This window comes from Manacus vitellinus, unplaced genomic scaffold (assembly GCF_001715985.3).
Source record: "Manacus vitellinus isolate BGI_N305 unplaced genomic scaffold, ASM171598v3 scaffold_9_pilon, whole genome shotgun sequence".
Taxonomy (NCBI): domain Eukaryota; kingdom Metazoa; phylum Chordata; class Aves; order Passeriformes; family Pipridae; genus Manacus; species Manacus vitellinus.
In genome coordinates this window covers 13089059-13101634 of record NW_021940917.1, presented here as the reverse complement: position 1 = coordinate 13101634, position 12576 = coordinate 13089059, and the positions used below count along the sequence as shown (strand labels likewise).

Genomic DNA, 12576 nt, shown 5'->3' with positions numbered 1-12576 from the left:
ACTTCCAGGGGTTTCCACCCCTTGGGGTCTACCACTTTTCTTAGCCTCTGGAGAAAACAAAATTCAAACCACTACAGCTTTGTATCTGTTGGTAAGGGGAAGCTGACTGTATTTTGTAGCTATTTGCACAGATTTGTGTACACAGGAAGTAACGTCGCGACAGAAAGCTCTAGACACCTCAGTATGAGAATCCAGGAACTTCGTTTATTATAGATTGACAGTAGCTTAATATACACTCTATAATAGGTTCATGAATATTACAGAAATCAGGCTCATCATTGGTACTCGGTTAGGTGGTGATATCATCTTAACTGCTTTCCACTGTTTACACAGGTGGCTCATTAAGTGCCTTTGTTTTGGTAATGCCTAGCTCCTGTTTCTCAGCTCAATTTAGGATACCCAAGGACACTGCCGCTTTCTCACGGCCCTGCTATCTCTAACTTTCTCATGGGCCTAGGGAAACTGCTTATGCTTTAGCAGTAGTCTTATACTTTAGCAGCTCATCCATAGCCTTAGCCATGTTCATATGTCCTCGCATTTCTAACCAATCCACTACAAGGAAGTTCTACCTACATCTAATAGGGTCTACCCTCTTGAAAATATGTCAGTCATTAGTTAGGGGAGGTTGATTGGGCTTTTGGGAATGGTCCTGAAGAGTTTAGGCCAGCTTTCTCAGATCCTTGTGAAGTTCTGCTCACCATACTTCAGCCAGGCTGAGCAGATCTTTCAGATGTGAATGAATGAGTGTTGTCATCTAACATGAAATGTAGCTATGCAACAGGTGCTGTTTTACTCATGTAGTGTCCTTTCTCTTCCTATAGGAAGCCAACTACAAGTCTCACAGAGTCAATAAAGTGTTGTTTCTTGGAAACATGAAAAAACTGTTCTCTACTGGAACATCTCGGTGGAATAATAGGCAAATTGCTTTATGGGATCAAGTGAGTATGGGACCAACAATCTTAACCACATCAGCTTTGGTTTTCTCTCTTTTGCTGTCACTTTAACTTTTCCACCTGCCAAATACACAAAAATTGAACCATAACAGGAATTCAGAAGTGATCTGTCAAATTCCTAATGGGAGATAGGTCTTACTGCTGTGAGAGTTAACTGAGTTTCTAAAGAAACTTTAAGCATAGAAATCCTCCAGAACAGAGAGTATGCTATGCCCATGTCCTGGTTTTGGCTGGGATAGAGTTAATTTTCTTCTTAGTTGTTGGTACAATGTTGTGTTTGGATTTAGTGCTGATAGCACACTGATGTTTTGGGTGTTGCTAAGTAGTGCTTACCGTAAGTCAAAGACTTTTCAGTGTTTGATGCTCTACCAGTGTGCAGGTGCACGAGAAGCCAGAAGGAAGGATAGCCAGGACAGCTGATCTGAACTGACCATAGGAATATTCTATACCATAGAATGTCATGCTCAAGGGGGGGAGTTGGCCAGGAGCCATGGATTGCTACTCAGGGACTGGTTGGGCATTGGTCAGCGAGTCGTGAGTGGTTGTGTTGTGCATCACTTATTTTTTTGGGGGGTTTAATTCCTCTCTCTCCCCTTTCTTTTCATTGCAATTATTGTTATTGTTTTATATGTTGCTTTTTTTCAATTATTGAACTGTTCTTATCTCAACTTGGGTTTACCCTTTTCTGATTCTCTTCCTCATCCCACCAAGGGGAAGTGAACAAGCAGCTGTGCTTTGATTTGTACTTTGATTGGGGTTAAACCACAACAGCCCACTAAAGGAAGAAATAATTCAAAAGACCTCTGGGTGATTCCTGTAGCTCTGACTTAAAGTGGCTCTTAGTGGTCTTACTGGCAAACTGGTCCTCTGATATTGGAAATAGAAATGAGCTCTAGACACAGCCTACTCAGATGAAGCCCTCAGTGGAGAAAAATATGTGGGGTTGTTTTGATTTCTCATGGTTCCTGATGGTAGAGTATTGAGGTAGCACTTAAATGGTCACTTCCAAGACATGATCTCCTATGACAGTGGCTGCTAGGCTAATTAAACTCTTCTCTCCTATACCCCCTCATATTCAGTGAGAGGTTTTTACTTTGTCAGCTTCTCACATTGTCTCTCTGCATCAACCACAATGCAGCACAATCATGTAGTGCTGTCACTCTTTGTACCAGAAAAAGCTGGAGGACCAGGCCTATGATTTGCTGTTTGGCTATGTTTGGACATAGCTTCTTTGCCACATGTGAGAGGTAAAGCACTGTACTGCTGTCTGAAGGCTTTCCACAATACTGAGCAGTGCTTTGACTCATCATGGGTTTCAGAGCCTTCTGCTGGAGGAGCTGGCCACACTTAGTTTAAGAACATAGTGGGAGTCTAGGTATGTGCAGCCTCCCTAGGAACAGGCATTGGCACAGGATCTGCCCAGCAGGCATCTTTCTGAGGTCCACATCCGCCCATGTCATCATTACATCTAAACAGAAGCTCTGGATTTCTGGAGCCTGCAGCTTGGCAATTCTGCAGCACATAATATGTTTAACCCTATGCTAAATACATATTTATGTGAGAATTGGCACACAGTAGCCATGGGACATCATAGTCTTCCCCATTGGTCCTCTCAAAATTGCTCCCCTCAACAGTACAGGGATGGCTTTGTACAAGACATGCCAGCCTTGTGTAGGCAGTGGTGTGCTATGTCCTACATGGCTTACCTGCCAAAGGGCAGCAGGAGCTTTTGGCCTTGCAAATGGCACCTTCCCACTGTGCAGTGTGGAGACTGCTTGCTGATGTAGACTGCTCTTGTGGTGGGTGGTGCACAACTGTGGAGGTATTGCCTTGACTAGTGGCTTTGGAAGAATATAAGTAAAATACAGTGTGCCATGCAGATGTTCCCTAAAGGCCTCTTTTATCTCCCTGGATCTGGTGGCCCACATGGAGGCAGACAATGTTTCTTATTGTACATACCCTGAAATGTCATCAGGTGCCTGAGATGTTCCAGTGGTAGGAGCTGATGTCCAGCACTCAGTCAAGGCCTGGGACAGAGCACCCATTTCCTACCCACAGAGCTTTGAAGAAGTCTATGCATGGCCCTCTGCTCAGAGCCGTGGCCGGGGATCATTACAGAGCTGGCTCATGAGCTGCTGGGGCTCAGGTGAGGTGTCCCTGACTTGAAGTGACTGACAGGTGATTGCAGCTGACCCTTTTTCCTGTGTCCTGCCCAGAATGACCTTTCTGTGCCTTTACTGGAGGAGGATCTGGATGGCTCCTCAGGACTCCTGTTTCCCGTCTATGACTCTGACACACACATGCTTTATGTGGTGGGAAAGGTAAGTGCTTTCCATGTCAGCAAATGCTGGCCTGTTTGATTCTGCTCTCAGCCTGCGTTGCATCAGGCTGAAGTCAAAGATGCTCCTGAAGTATCTTAGCCTAAGGACATGGGCAGATGGAAAGGGGCCACAGGGTGCTGCGCATCAGGCAATGTATACCACATTTACTGCTGTACCATGCTTATTGTAGTTAAGCACACTGCAGAGTCCTAATCTTCCCATGTAGGAAATTGAGGGTAAACATTTGGTTCAGTGTTGATCCTGCATGGCTTCTCTGACCAGGCATACTTGTTAGACCCTCATGCTGAACAACACAGTCCGGCTGATGTTGATTTCTTTGCCTTTAGGGTGATGGAAATATACGGTACTATGAGATAAGCCCTGAGAAACCATACCTGAACTACTTGATGGAATATCGTTCTCACTTACCACAGAAGGGAATTGGTGAGTGGCAGCATGCCTAATGTTAGATGAAGACTGTGACTTTTTTGTTTTAGAGGCTCTCAGAGTCTAGGATTATCCAAAATATCATTTAGAAAAGAAAATGGGCCAGATTCCTCCACCCAGGTTTACAGGTGCACAACAGTCAGCTTGGCCCAGCTCACGTATATGTGGCAGGTGGTGTTACAGGATCAGAGCTCGGAGGGGTCCCTTCTGACCAGCAGAGCATGGGCTGGGCAGCATTACCAGTCACTGTTGCAGCCCCTCTCACATACCTGGTCAAGGTGGAAGGGAGGATAGTGTGGATTTAAAGCTGGAGAACGCTCCTTGCCATTTGTGAATCTGCTCCAGATTTTTGGCACTGAACTATACTTACATTGTTCCCACCCTGTGATTTCTCTGGTAATAGGTGTTTCACATCTTAAGGCCATCACTCTTTATTGTTTTCCTACCTTCTTCTTTACTGACATTTCCTGTTTAGAAATAGACCTGCTGTGATTAGGTCACCTGTCTTCCATTGCAGACCCTTGCATACTACCCGCTGTTTAATTCATAGTCTGCTTTCAGTCCTCAGCCCTTTCTGGAACCTTCGTGGGTCTGCCCTTTAAGTCATATTCTTCTGTAGACTGACATGTTTCTAGGATCATTTACCACCCCTCCACACCACCTTGGACGCTCCTGGTCTTACAGAACATTGGTACAGACATTTGGCAGCACTGGGTTTTGTGCCTGCAGGTCTCCTTAAAAAAAAAAATTGAAAGAAATAAATTATTTAAAACTTAACTGGAAGGATCTCCCATTATTCAGTTTTTATAATCCTTCCAGTGTACAACATTCCGACTTTTTGTTGTCGTAGTCTCTTTAAAAATTATTCCATGAAAAGGAAGTGTACAAGTGTTTTTAAAAGGCCTGAATGAATCACATCTACTGCCCTAACCTGCTTTGTCCTGCTGATCAAATATACTGCTAAGGCTATTGCACAAAATTTCTTTCTCAGTATTAGCAAAACAAAATACTGTGCAACATTCCTTCACATAGAATCTGCTGTTTAATGAAGCCACAGAATATTCTGAGTTGGAAGGGACCCACAAGGATCACTGAGTTCAACACATAAGTGAATGGCCTCTATGGGGATCAGACCCTCAACCCTGGCATTATTAGCACTGTGTTCTAACCAACTAAGCTAATCTCAAGCCATTGGGTAGTAGTAGAAAATTAAGCTTATGTAGAACACCATGAAGCAAGGTCTACAAGCACAGGGAATCACTTCTGTTAAGGGAATTGACATGTTAATGGAATTGACAGTATAGGCTTTGGACTGTGCAAGCTTGTGGGAGAGAAATCTGCTGAGGTTATCAGGTATTTAGAGACCCTGTGTGCCTTAGCCAGTCCCTAAAACACAAACAGTGCTGTCTGACAGCATAGATGTTCACGCCCTTCCCATGCTCTGTTCTGTTTTGGGACAGTTTTGGGGGAGGATATTGGGCTGGGAGGAATTTCAGCCTGATACATATAGCTAATCTTGTGGTGTCCTGAAATCCCTTCTTCGTCATCCTAATACTCAAATCCTGTGTCATCACCTGCCAGTTCTACTCAGTTATGTTCAATTTGGACCTCATTAGAATGAATAAGGAACAGGAACCTTAGCATGAAAACCACACATCCTGTATGTAACTCCATGCTCTGACAAAAAAAAAAAAAAAAATTTAGTCTTGTAATTTATGCCACTGAGCCAGTTTTGGATGCAGATTTCAGACCATGCTGATGTGGAACGGATGCTATGACTCCTTTAATTATTTGGTGACCCTTTTCCCATGGCAGATGACATTAACTTTCCTAGGGAGATTTATGTCCCATTTATTTCATGCTCTTCCACCAGGAATGATGCCAAAGAGAGGCCTTGATGTGTCATCTTGTGAGATTTTCCGTTTCTACAAACTGATTCCAACTAAAGGCCTGATTGAGCCCATCTCCATGATTGTGCCTCGACGGGTAAGTGAACCTCAGGTCATGTTTGCATCTGGGGCAAATGTCAGTGGAAAAATGAGGGCAGTGCCTCCTCTTTGTGACTCTTTTGGGGGCATGAGAGTAGGTAGAACAAGGGATTTTCTCTCTCCTAGCATGAGGGACACAGCTGGCCAGTTTCTGGGGCAGCCCTGCCAACAAACCCTGTCTGGGTAACTCAAGAGTTAGGTCTCTGTTTAACGTCTGACTTTCTAAGATGTGCTGCCAGGTCTACTAGCTGGCTGTGAACTTCCTCAGTGTCATCTGTTTGACAGAATGACAAAAGAGAGAGAGGGGCTGGAGTTTATGCTGAGTGACATAAAAATCTCCTTGTGGAAGGAAGAAGAATTACCCCAGGAAAATGGGAATGATGGATTCCCAGGTCTCTACTCAGAGGGTAAAATTGTGTTACAGACAATTGTTCTGCAGCATGTAGGGCATGACCCATTGCACTGAGAGTGATGTAGAAGTAAGTCTCAGAGCTGGTGTCATTAAGAGAAGGAAACAGACCATGAATCAGTAGCTAGCCAAGGCAGCTTCCATGTGACTGCGTGGGTAGTCAAGTACATGGGAAATGTCAGCACTGTGCCTTCTACTTTCAGAAAGTAGAATATGAGAAGAAGGTTCCTTGAATTCAGAGGCAGCAGAGCTAATGCTCACTGCAACTACCAATCAGGCATGTTCCTCCAACGTTATCTCCTTGGCCAGTTTTTGTCAGCTGATGATTTATGACTTGTGTCCATCCTTTGTACTCACTGATTCATGCTTGGGAACACTGATTTTATGGGAGTTGAGTTAGCATTTGTCAACCTCCCCCAGTCTGTTGCATGGACATGCAAAGACCTTACCATCAGGAATTAAATTAGGCCTTCAGATGCAATTCTTCTGAGAGAGGCTCAGGGCAGGTGAGAAGATTTTATATCCGTGCCAGTGAGTACTCATGACACTCCCTGTGCTGAGGTGGCATAAACTTATTTCTTCAGCACAATCCAGTATGACCCCTCTAAACTAAAACCCCACTGACGTAGTTACTCTGGACTTTTGTTTGTTTGCAGTCGGAATCATACCAGGAAGATATCTACCCCTTGACTGCAGCAGCCCAGCCAGCACTGACAGCACAACAGTGGCTGAATGGAGTTAACAAAGGTCAGCACATGGAGAGCTCCCCAACCCTTCAGCTTCCCAGGGCTTGGGTAAGCTGCTGCCAGCTCTCTGGCCTGTTAACTGCCAGAGAAAGAGGAAAGGAGGAAAAGGAGAAACATAACAAATATGACTGTAAGCTAAAATAACTTGGTGACCGGGAACTCTGGAAGCCATTCCAGTCAAGTGCCTTCATGTTTATCCTTACAAGTTGTTTGAATGAATTGCTTAGAGCTGATTTCTGAGTGTGGTTTGTGAGTGCTAACTTGTCACCTGCCTCCCTCCTTAGGGCCTCTCTTGGTATCCTTGAGACCAGGCTCTGGAGCTGTGAATTCCGTACCACAGTGTCTTGAGCCAGAGCCACTCATGAAAACTACTGATCTGAGCCAACAGCAGGGTTGGGGAGAAAGGATGCCACTGGAGGACAAGCAGAAGCCAAGAGAGATCGAAGATGGCAGGAAACAGCTGAAAGTGGAGGAGAAATCACCAAAAAATGAGCAAACATGCTTCTCCAATTGCTTTGACATATTTGAGTGTCCACCACCAAAAACTGAAAATGAGGTGTGAATGTGTGAGGTGAAGGACTGGGGCTGTGGGGGAAGCTCAAAGCCAGCTGCCAAAAGGATGCTATTCACAAGGTGGCAATTTGGGGAGGGTTTATTTTGCAGACCTGGGTCTGTGTAAGCTCTTTCTTCTTTATGGGGGCAGAAGCTCCTCATGCCCTGGCTGCCACACAGGAAGCAGAAATACAGCCCAGCAGCACCCCAGCTGAGGGAATCTGGAAAGGAAAGAGCAGTCAGTATTCCTGCTTTTTCACAGAATCACAGAATATGAAGAGTTGGAAGGGAGCTACAAGGATCATTGAGTTCAACTTCTGGCCCCACGCAGGACCATCCCCAAGAGTCACACCATGTGCCTGAGAGCATTTACCAAATGCTTCTTGAACTCTGTCAGCCTTGGTGCTGTGACCACTGCCCAGGAGAGCCTGTTCCAGCACCCAACCACCCTCTGGGTGAAGGACCTTTTGCTAATATCCAATCTAAACCTCCCCTGACACAACTTCAGGCCAGTCCCCTCGGGTGCTGTCACTGGTCACCACAGATAATAGAGCAGTGTTTGCCCCTCCTCTTCCCCTCAGGAGGAAGTTTGTAAGTGCAATGAAGTCTCCCCTCAGTCTTCTCTTCTCCAGGCTGAACAGACCAAGTGACCTCAGCCATTCTTGGGCATTCTTGTGGCACAGACCTGCCTGGTGGCTGTCTGGGGACAAGAAGGTGTTTGTGATGTTTGGTGCCTGGAGAAGAGAAGGGACATCATGCAGTATAACCCTCCTATGAGAGTTGCACTCAGTGAGCCTGGTGAGACAGCAGGGATCACTGTGGAAGAACTGTCTGTACCCCTGGAGCATCCATATGGTCTTAACTGCCTAACTGTTGTGGACCCTGACTTGGCTAAGAGGCTGATTCTGCTCCTGCCTCAGCAGCTCACTGCTGGGGGACAACTTGACAGTGCAATGCCACTGAGGCTGGCTGCTCATTGCAGCCTGCACCTGGGAAAGACTCCAGAAAATGTCCTGGCAGCTCCATGATCTGTCTTCAGCCATGGCCAACCACCTCCCTGTATATTAACCAAAGCTGGCACAATGGTAGATCTCTGTGGTGATTTTCCAGCCTCTCATCATTGGCAGTTCAGGGACATTTCAAGTACATGCAGTGTGTTTACTTTCAGCAACCCTGGAAGGATTTTCATCCCCTAGCTGTGCTCAGGTCCCCTTTTCATCTCTTCAAGATTTTAGCTTCTGCAGCTTGATAGGGCAGGAATTTCCACATCTGAATTTCCCTGTGACGTGAAAAAGGATATTTTTCTATATATTTCTGAGCTGGCACCCTGAGGTTACAGAAGCCCTTGCAGATCTGGGTGCTCTGCTACATGCCCAGTGAAAGGCCATGCTAGTCCCAACTGGAGAGGACAGAGCATGATCAGAAAAAAAAGAAGAAAAGTAGAAGAACTTGCCCAAGGTCAGAGAAGGAGTTATAGTGGATTCAGGAATTTAGACTCCAGATGCTTTCTGTAGGCTCTCTTTGAGTGATCAGTGGTATGAAGGTGTTTTTTCCTGATTTTTTCCATTAAATTAAGGAGATGTATCATTACAAAATGGTGCTGAGAAACACCTACAGTTTTAACTCAACCTAGTGGACAACAGGAGCATTGCTGATGTTCAGCCTGTTGGTTGAAGACCTCCTGTTTAGATGCTGTTTCTCTTAGATGTCATGTGACAGGATTGGTGGCATTGTCAGGCTGTGTTTTCTTAGTGTAAAGGAAGTAAAATGTGTCTTTTCTTACAGCTTTTACAGGTGTTTTACCGACAACAGGAAGAAATCCGTAGACTACGTGAGTTGATAATCCAGAGAGATGTCCAAATTAAACAGCTGGAGCTGGAGATCAGAAACCTCTGCACAGACACAGGCAGTAACTGAAAGTGCTGGCCTGCAGCCTTTTGCACCCCTGGCAACTGGAGGAGATTCCAGTTGCTGCCAATAACTCCTCCTAGGTTTTTTACTGGGAGAAAAATTGATGCTTCAGGCAGCATGGACTTCCCTGGCTGGTGGTCACATTTCCCTAATCATCACCAGACAGTTATTGATGGATTTACTGCACTTCTTCAGGCTCCCCTTGCTTGCCTGCTCACTGATGTCAGAAGCTCATGTGTTAATGCTAATGAGAGACTTTGGAAAATCTTGCTCTTCCGGTCTTGGAGAAGCTACATGTTAAACTCTAGGAGCAACCTGTTTTGCTGCCATTCCACAGGAGTATGGGAGACTGAAGGCAGTTGCCAGTTCTCCCATGATGGGACGCAGCAGTGTGGCTCCTGTGGCTGCTGTCCTCTTGCCCTGGGAGGCCACTCTCCAGCTGGGCTTCACGGCAGGTCTAGCTCCAAAGTGATCCTCAGGCACCCCTCTCACCTCATGGCTTGGCCCTGCACCAGGTGGCTAGGCAAAGCCATGGCTGCCCTGATCTTGTGCTAGGGATAGTCCTACTCTTGAGTGGGAGCCTGCACTGGGGGTGCCAAGGGCCAGCACTTTTTGTGATAGGTAAAGGAGAGTTGGTGTTGGAGGTCCCACTTTAAAGGGTGGTGTTGTGGGCTAGTTCTTTCCAGAGAAAGAGCTCTGTGTCCTGTGTGTCAGTGGCCTTCTTTTCCTCCTTCTGCCAAAGACTAGCTGCAGTCAATTGGATGTCGTCATATAAATGAGGACAACATTTAAAGCTGCACGGTGTTGACAGTGGGGGAATTTGCCAAGAGGGTTTAAAAGGATGAGGGGGGAGTTGGACCCCCAACCCACTACCGACCTTTCAGCAATGGTGCTAGACGTGTTTTGTCAACCACAGGAAGATCATGGGGCCGTGACTAGTCATGAAAAGCCCTCTGTGGTTGCTGGAGTATTGCTTGTCCATGTGACTGCAGCTGCTGCCTCCTCAGCTCACAGGTGCCAGCACCTTGTCCCATCCTCGCAGCCATCTACAGCAGCAGGGTCTCTCTTCCCAGCTGTGTTGTGCAGCCCCCTGCATCCTCCCAGGCTGCTCTGGCTCCCCAGGGCCTGCAGCCACACTGACCTGTGCCCTTCAGCACCAGCTCTCTAGCTCTCTGCTAGACCTTATGGAGATGTCTTAAACCCAAGCAGAGCAAGCAACCGCTGTTTAACCTGTTAACTGTGCACCTCTGTCGTGGCACATAGAAATGAATACTATGCCTTGCTAGTTCCCTGAGGCCTACTGATTACCCAAAATTTTAAAAAAAAAATAAAAAAATTAAAACCCCCTCCATTTTCAGAAATACCCACAAACAGGGCTTCTTATCAAGGGGACTAAAGGCTGTGCACTGCCTGTGCTCATGTGAGATGCCCCCCTGGTTATCCCTGAAAGGCATAGCCAGCAAGGTCTCATGGCACTAATTGCTCTTATATAGAAATCACATGAAGACTTTTCCCTTTTGCTCTGCTGCAAACTCTTCGCCCAGTTTTCAAAAATATTTTACTCATTTCTAAATAGCAACAATAGATGTGGGTGCTAAAAAATTACAAATATTGTTGTTTCTGCAGCATTAAGAAGAGGAGGTTGTTGTTCATATTCTTCAGGAAGAGTCCTTTAGCATCAGTCACTTATTTAACTTTACTCTTTTTATAAAAATAATATATTGATAATAAACTTCAGCTCATTTCAGATCATCTAGAATGGACTTCCCTGTGTCCTGGGATCACTCTGCGATATACAGTTACATGCAAAAGCAGCTTAACCCAGATACAGAGCTTTAATCTAAACATATGAATCTTACACCAAAAGTGATCAGGCTCTCTTACCAAAGAGAAGAATTATGTTAAGAAATCAAAAAGCTCACAGTTTTTCAGCTATGTAGAACAGTCCTAACAGCTTCAAACTTCAAAGCCATTTTCACAGAAGGTAGCGCAAGAGATATGACGCTGCTTTTCAAGAAATCATTATCAGAAAGGAGAGCACTCAACACAGCCTCAATAGTCCAGGGGATATGACACATCCTTTCACCATATGTGTTTTATTTGCTGCATTTTTTTGCTTGTTTTTTTTTTCATACAGAATAAATTATTTAAATTATTTCTATGTTAAAGTAAATTTTACAGGGGATTTTTACATCCTCTTGAGAACTGTTTCTTTGTTATTCCATGACTGACTAGCATAGAGAATAGTGGGCCACTATGGTTCTTATCTTAGGGTTGTGTTGATTTCAGTATTTCTGGAAAAGAAGTTGCTTTCTTTAGGCTTTGCTGGAAACATTTGATAAGGTGAGACTATTTAATCAAAACTTCTTTTTCTGACAGTATGCCTGTAAAAGCGTAGACTGTCAAATGGATTTCAATTTGGAGCTTAAATGCAACCGTAAATCTTTCACATGGAAAAACAAATGGAGGAAATGGAGTTATGGGTTAATGATCTGTGCCTAAATAGTTTTAAGTGATCATTTTAACAGTTTCTAAAACTTGTGACAGCTTTGTAAAAAACTGTAAAACATGGGGATAAAAACCAAATTTGTGCAATGAAAAATAAATATAACTGAATAATAAATATATTTAGAGCTTTACTTTTTGATACATGCAAGTTTGTCGTTTTATTATTGTATTGTTGAAGTGACTGAAACTTAGGCTGAATCAAGGTCAGAAAGGAGTATCACCTGCTGCCTCTTTTGCTTGAATAAAGCAATAATGTAAGTGGCCTTACATTAGTAGGCAGGTTGTACACAGCGTTATGCACATGGGCCTGTATTTTTATATCTTTCCTGTCTGCCCTTGATGGTACAAATGGTGGCCATTTCGAACTGTTCTGTGCTAAACTGCTTTGTATGTTGTTTGGAGTAAGCTCAGCCCTCCTGGAGATGCATTCTGTGTGGTGAGGTTTTTCCTGCTGTCCTGCAGTACAGGTGCTTCTCTTGTGCAATACAATCTGGCCAGGCTCTTTTAGATTTTCCACACGAGGAGGGTATAATGTGTTAATACCAAATTTACTTATTTGAAGACATGGGGTGTTAGACAGAATTTTGATTCAGCAGAGTAAAGCAGCATTGACAATACAAGCGCAATATAGCAGCTGCAACCTCCAGTTGGATCACAATACAAATGGAATTCCCATTACTGGTCTCTCTCACCGTCGTGATGCTGAGTATCTCCAATCACCAGGAAGAAATACATGGGCAG

At 44.7% G+C, this 12576-nt stretch overlaps 1 protein-coding gene across 1 annotated transcript in view; it reads left to right on the top strand.

Annotated features, from left to right (window-relative positions):
* The window catches only part of CORO2A (coronin 2A), a 22807-nt gene extending 11792 nt beyond the window's left edge, over nt 1-11015 (top strand). The window contains exons 5-11 of the mRNA XM_008923318.2: nt 822-938; nt 3170-3274; nt 3622-3718; nt 5595-5707; nt 6775-6865; nt 7149-7420; nt 9202-11015. Of these exons, the coding sequence (XP_008921566.2) occupies nt 822-938; nt 3170-3274; nt 3622-3718; nt 5595-5707; nt 6775-6865; nt 7149-7420; nt 9202-9333 (927 nt within the window). The 3' untranslated portion in view covers nt 9334-11015. The remainder of the gene's footprint in view (nt 1-821; nt 939-3169; nt 3275-3621; nt 3719-5594; nt 5708-6774; nt 6866-7148; nt 7421-9201) is intronic.
* The last annotated feature ends 1561 nt before the right edge of the window (nt 11016-12576 follow it).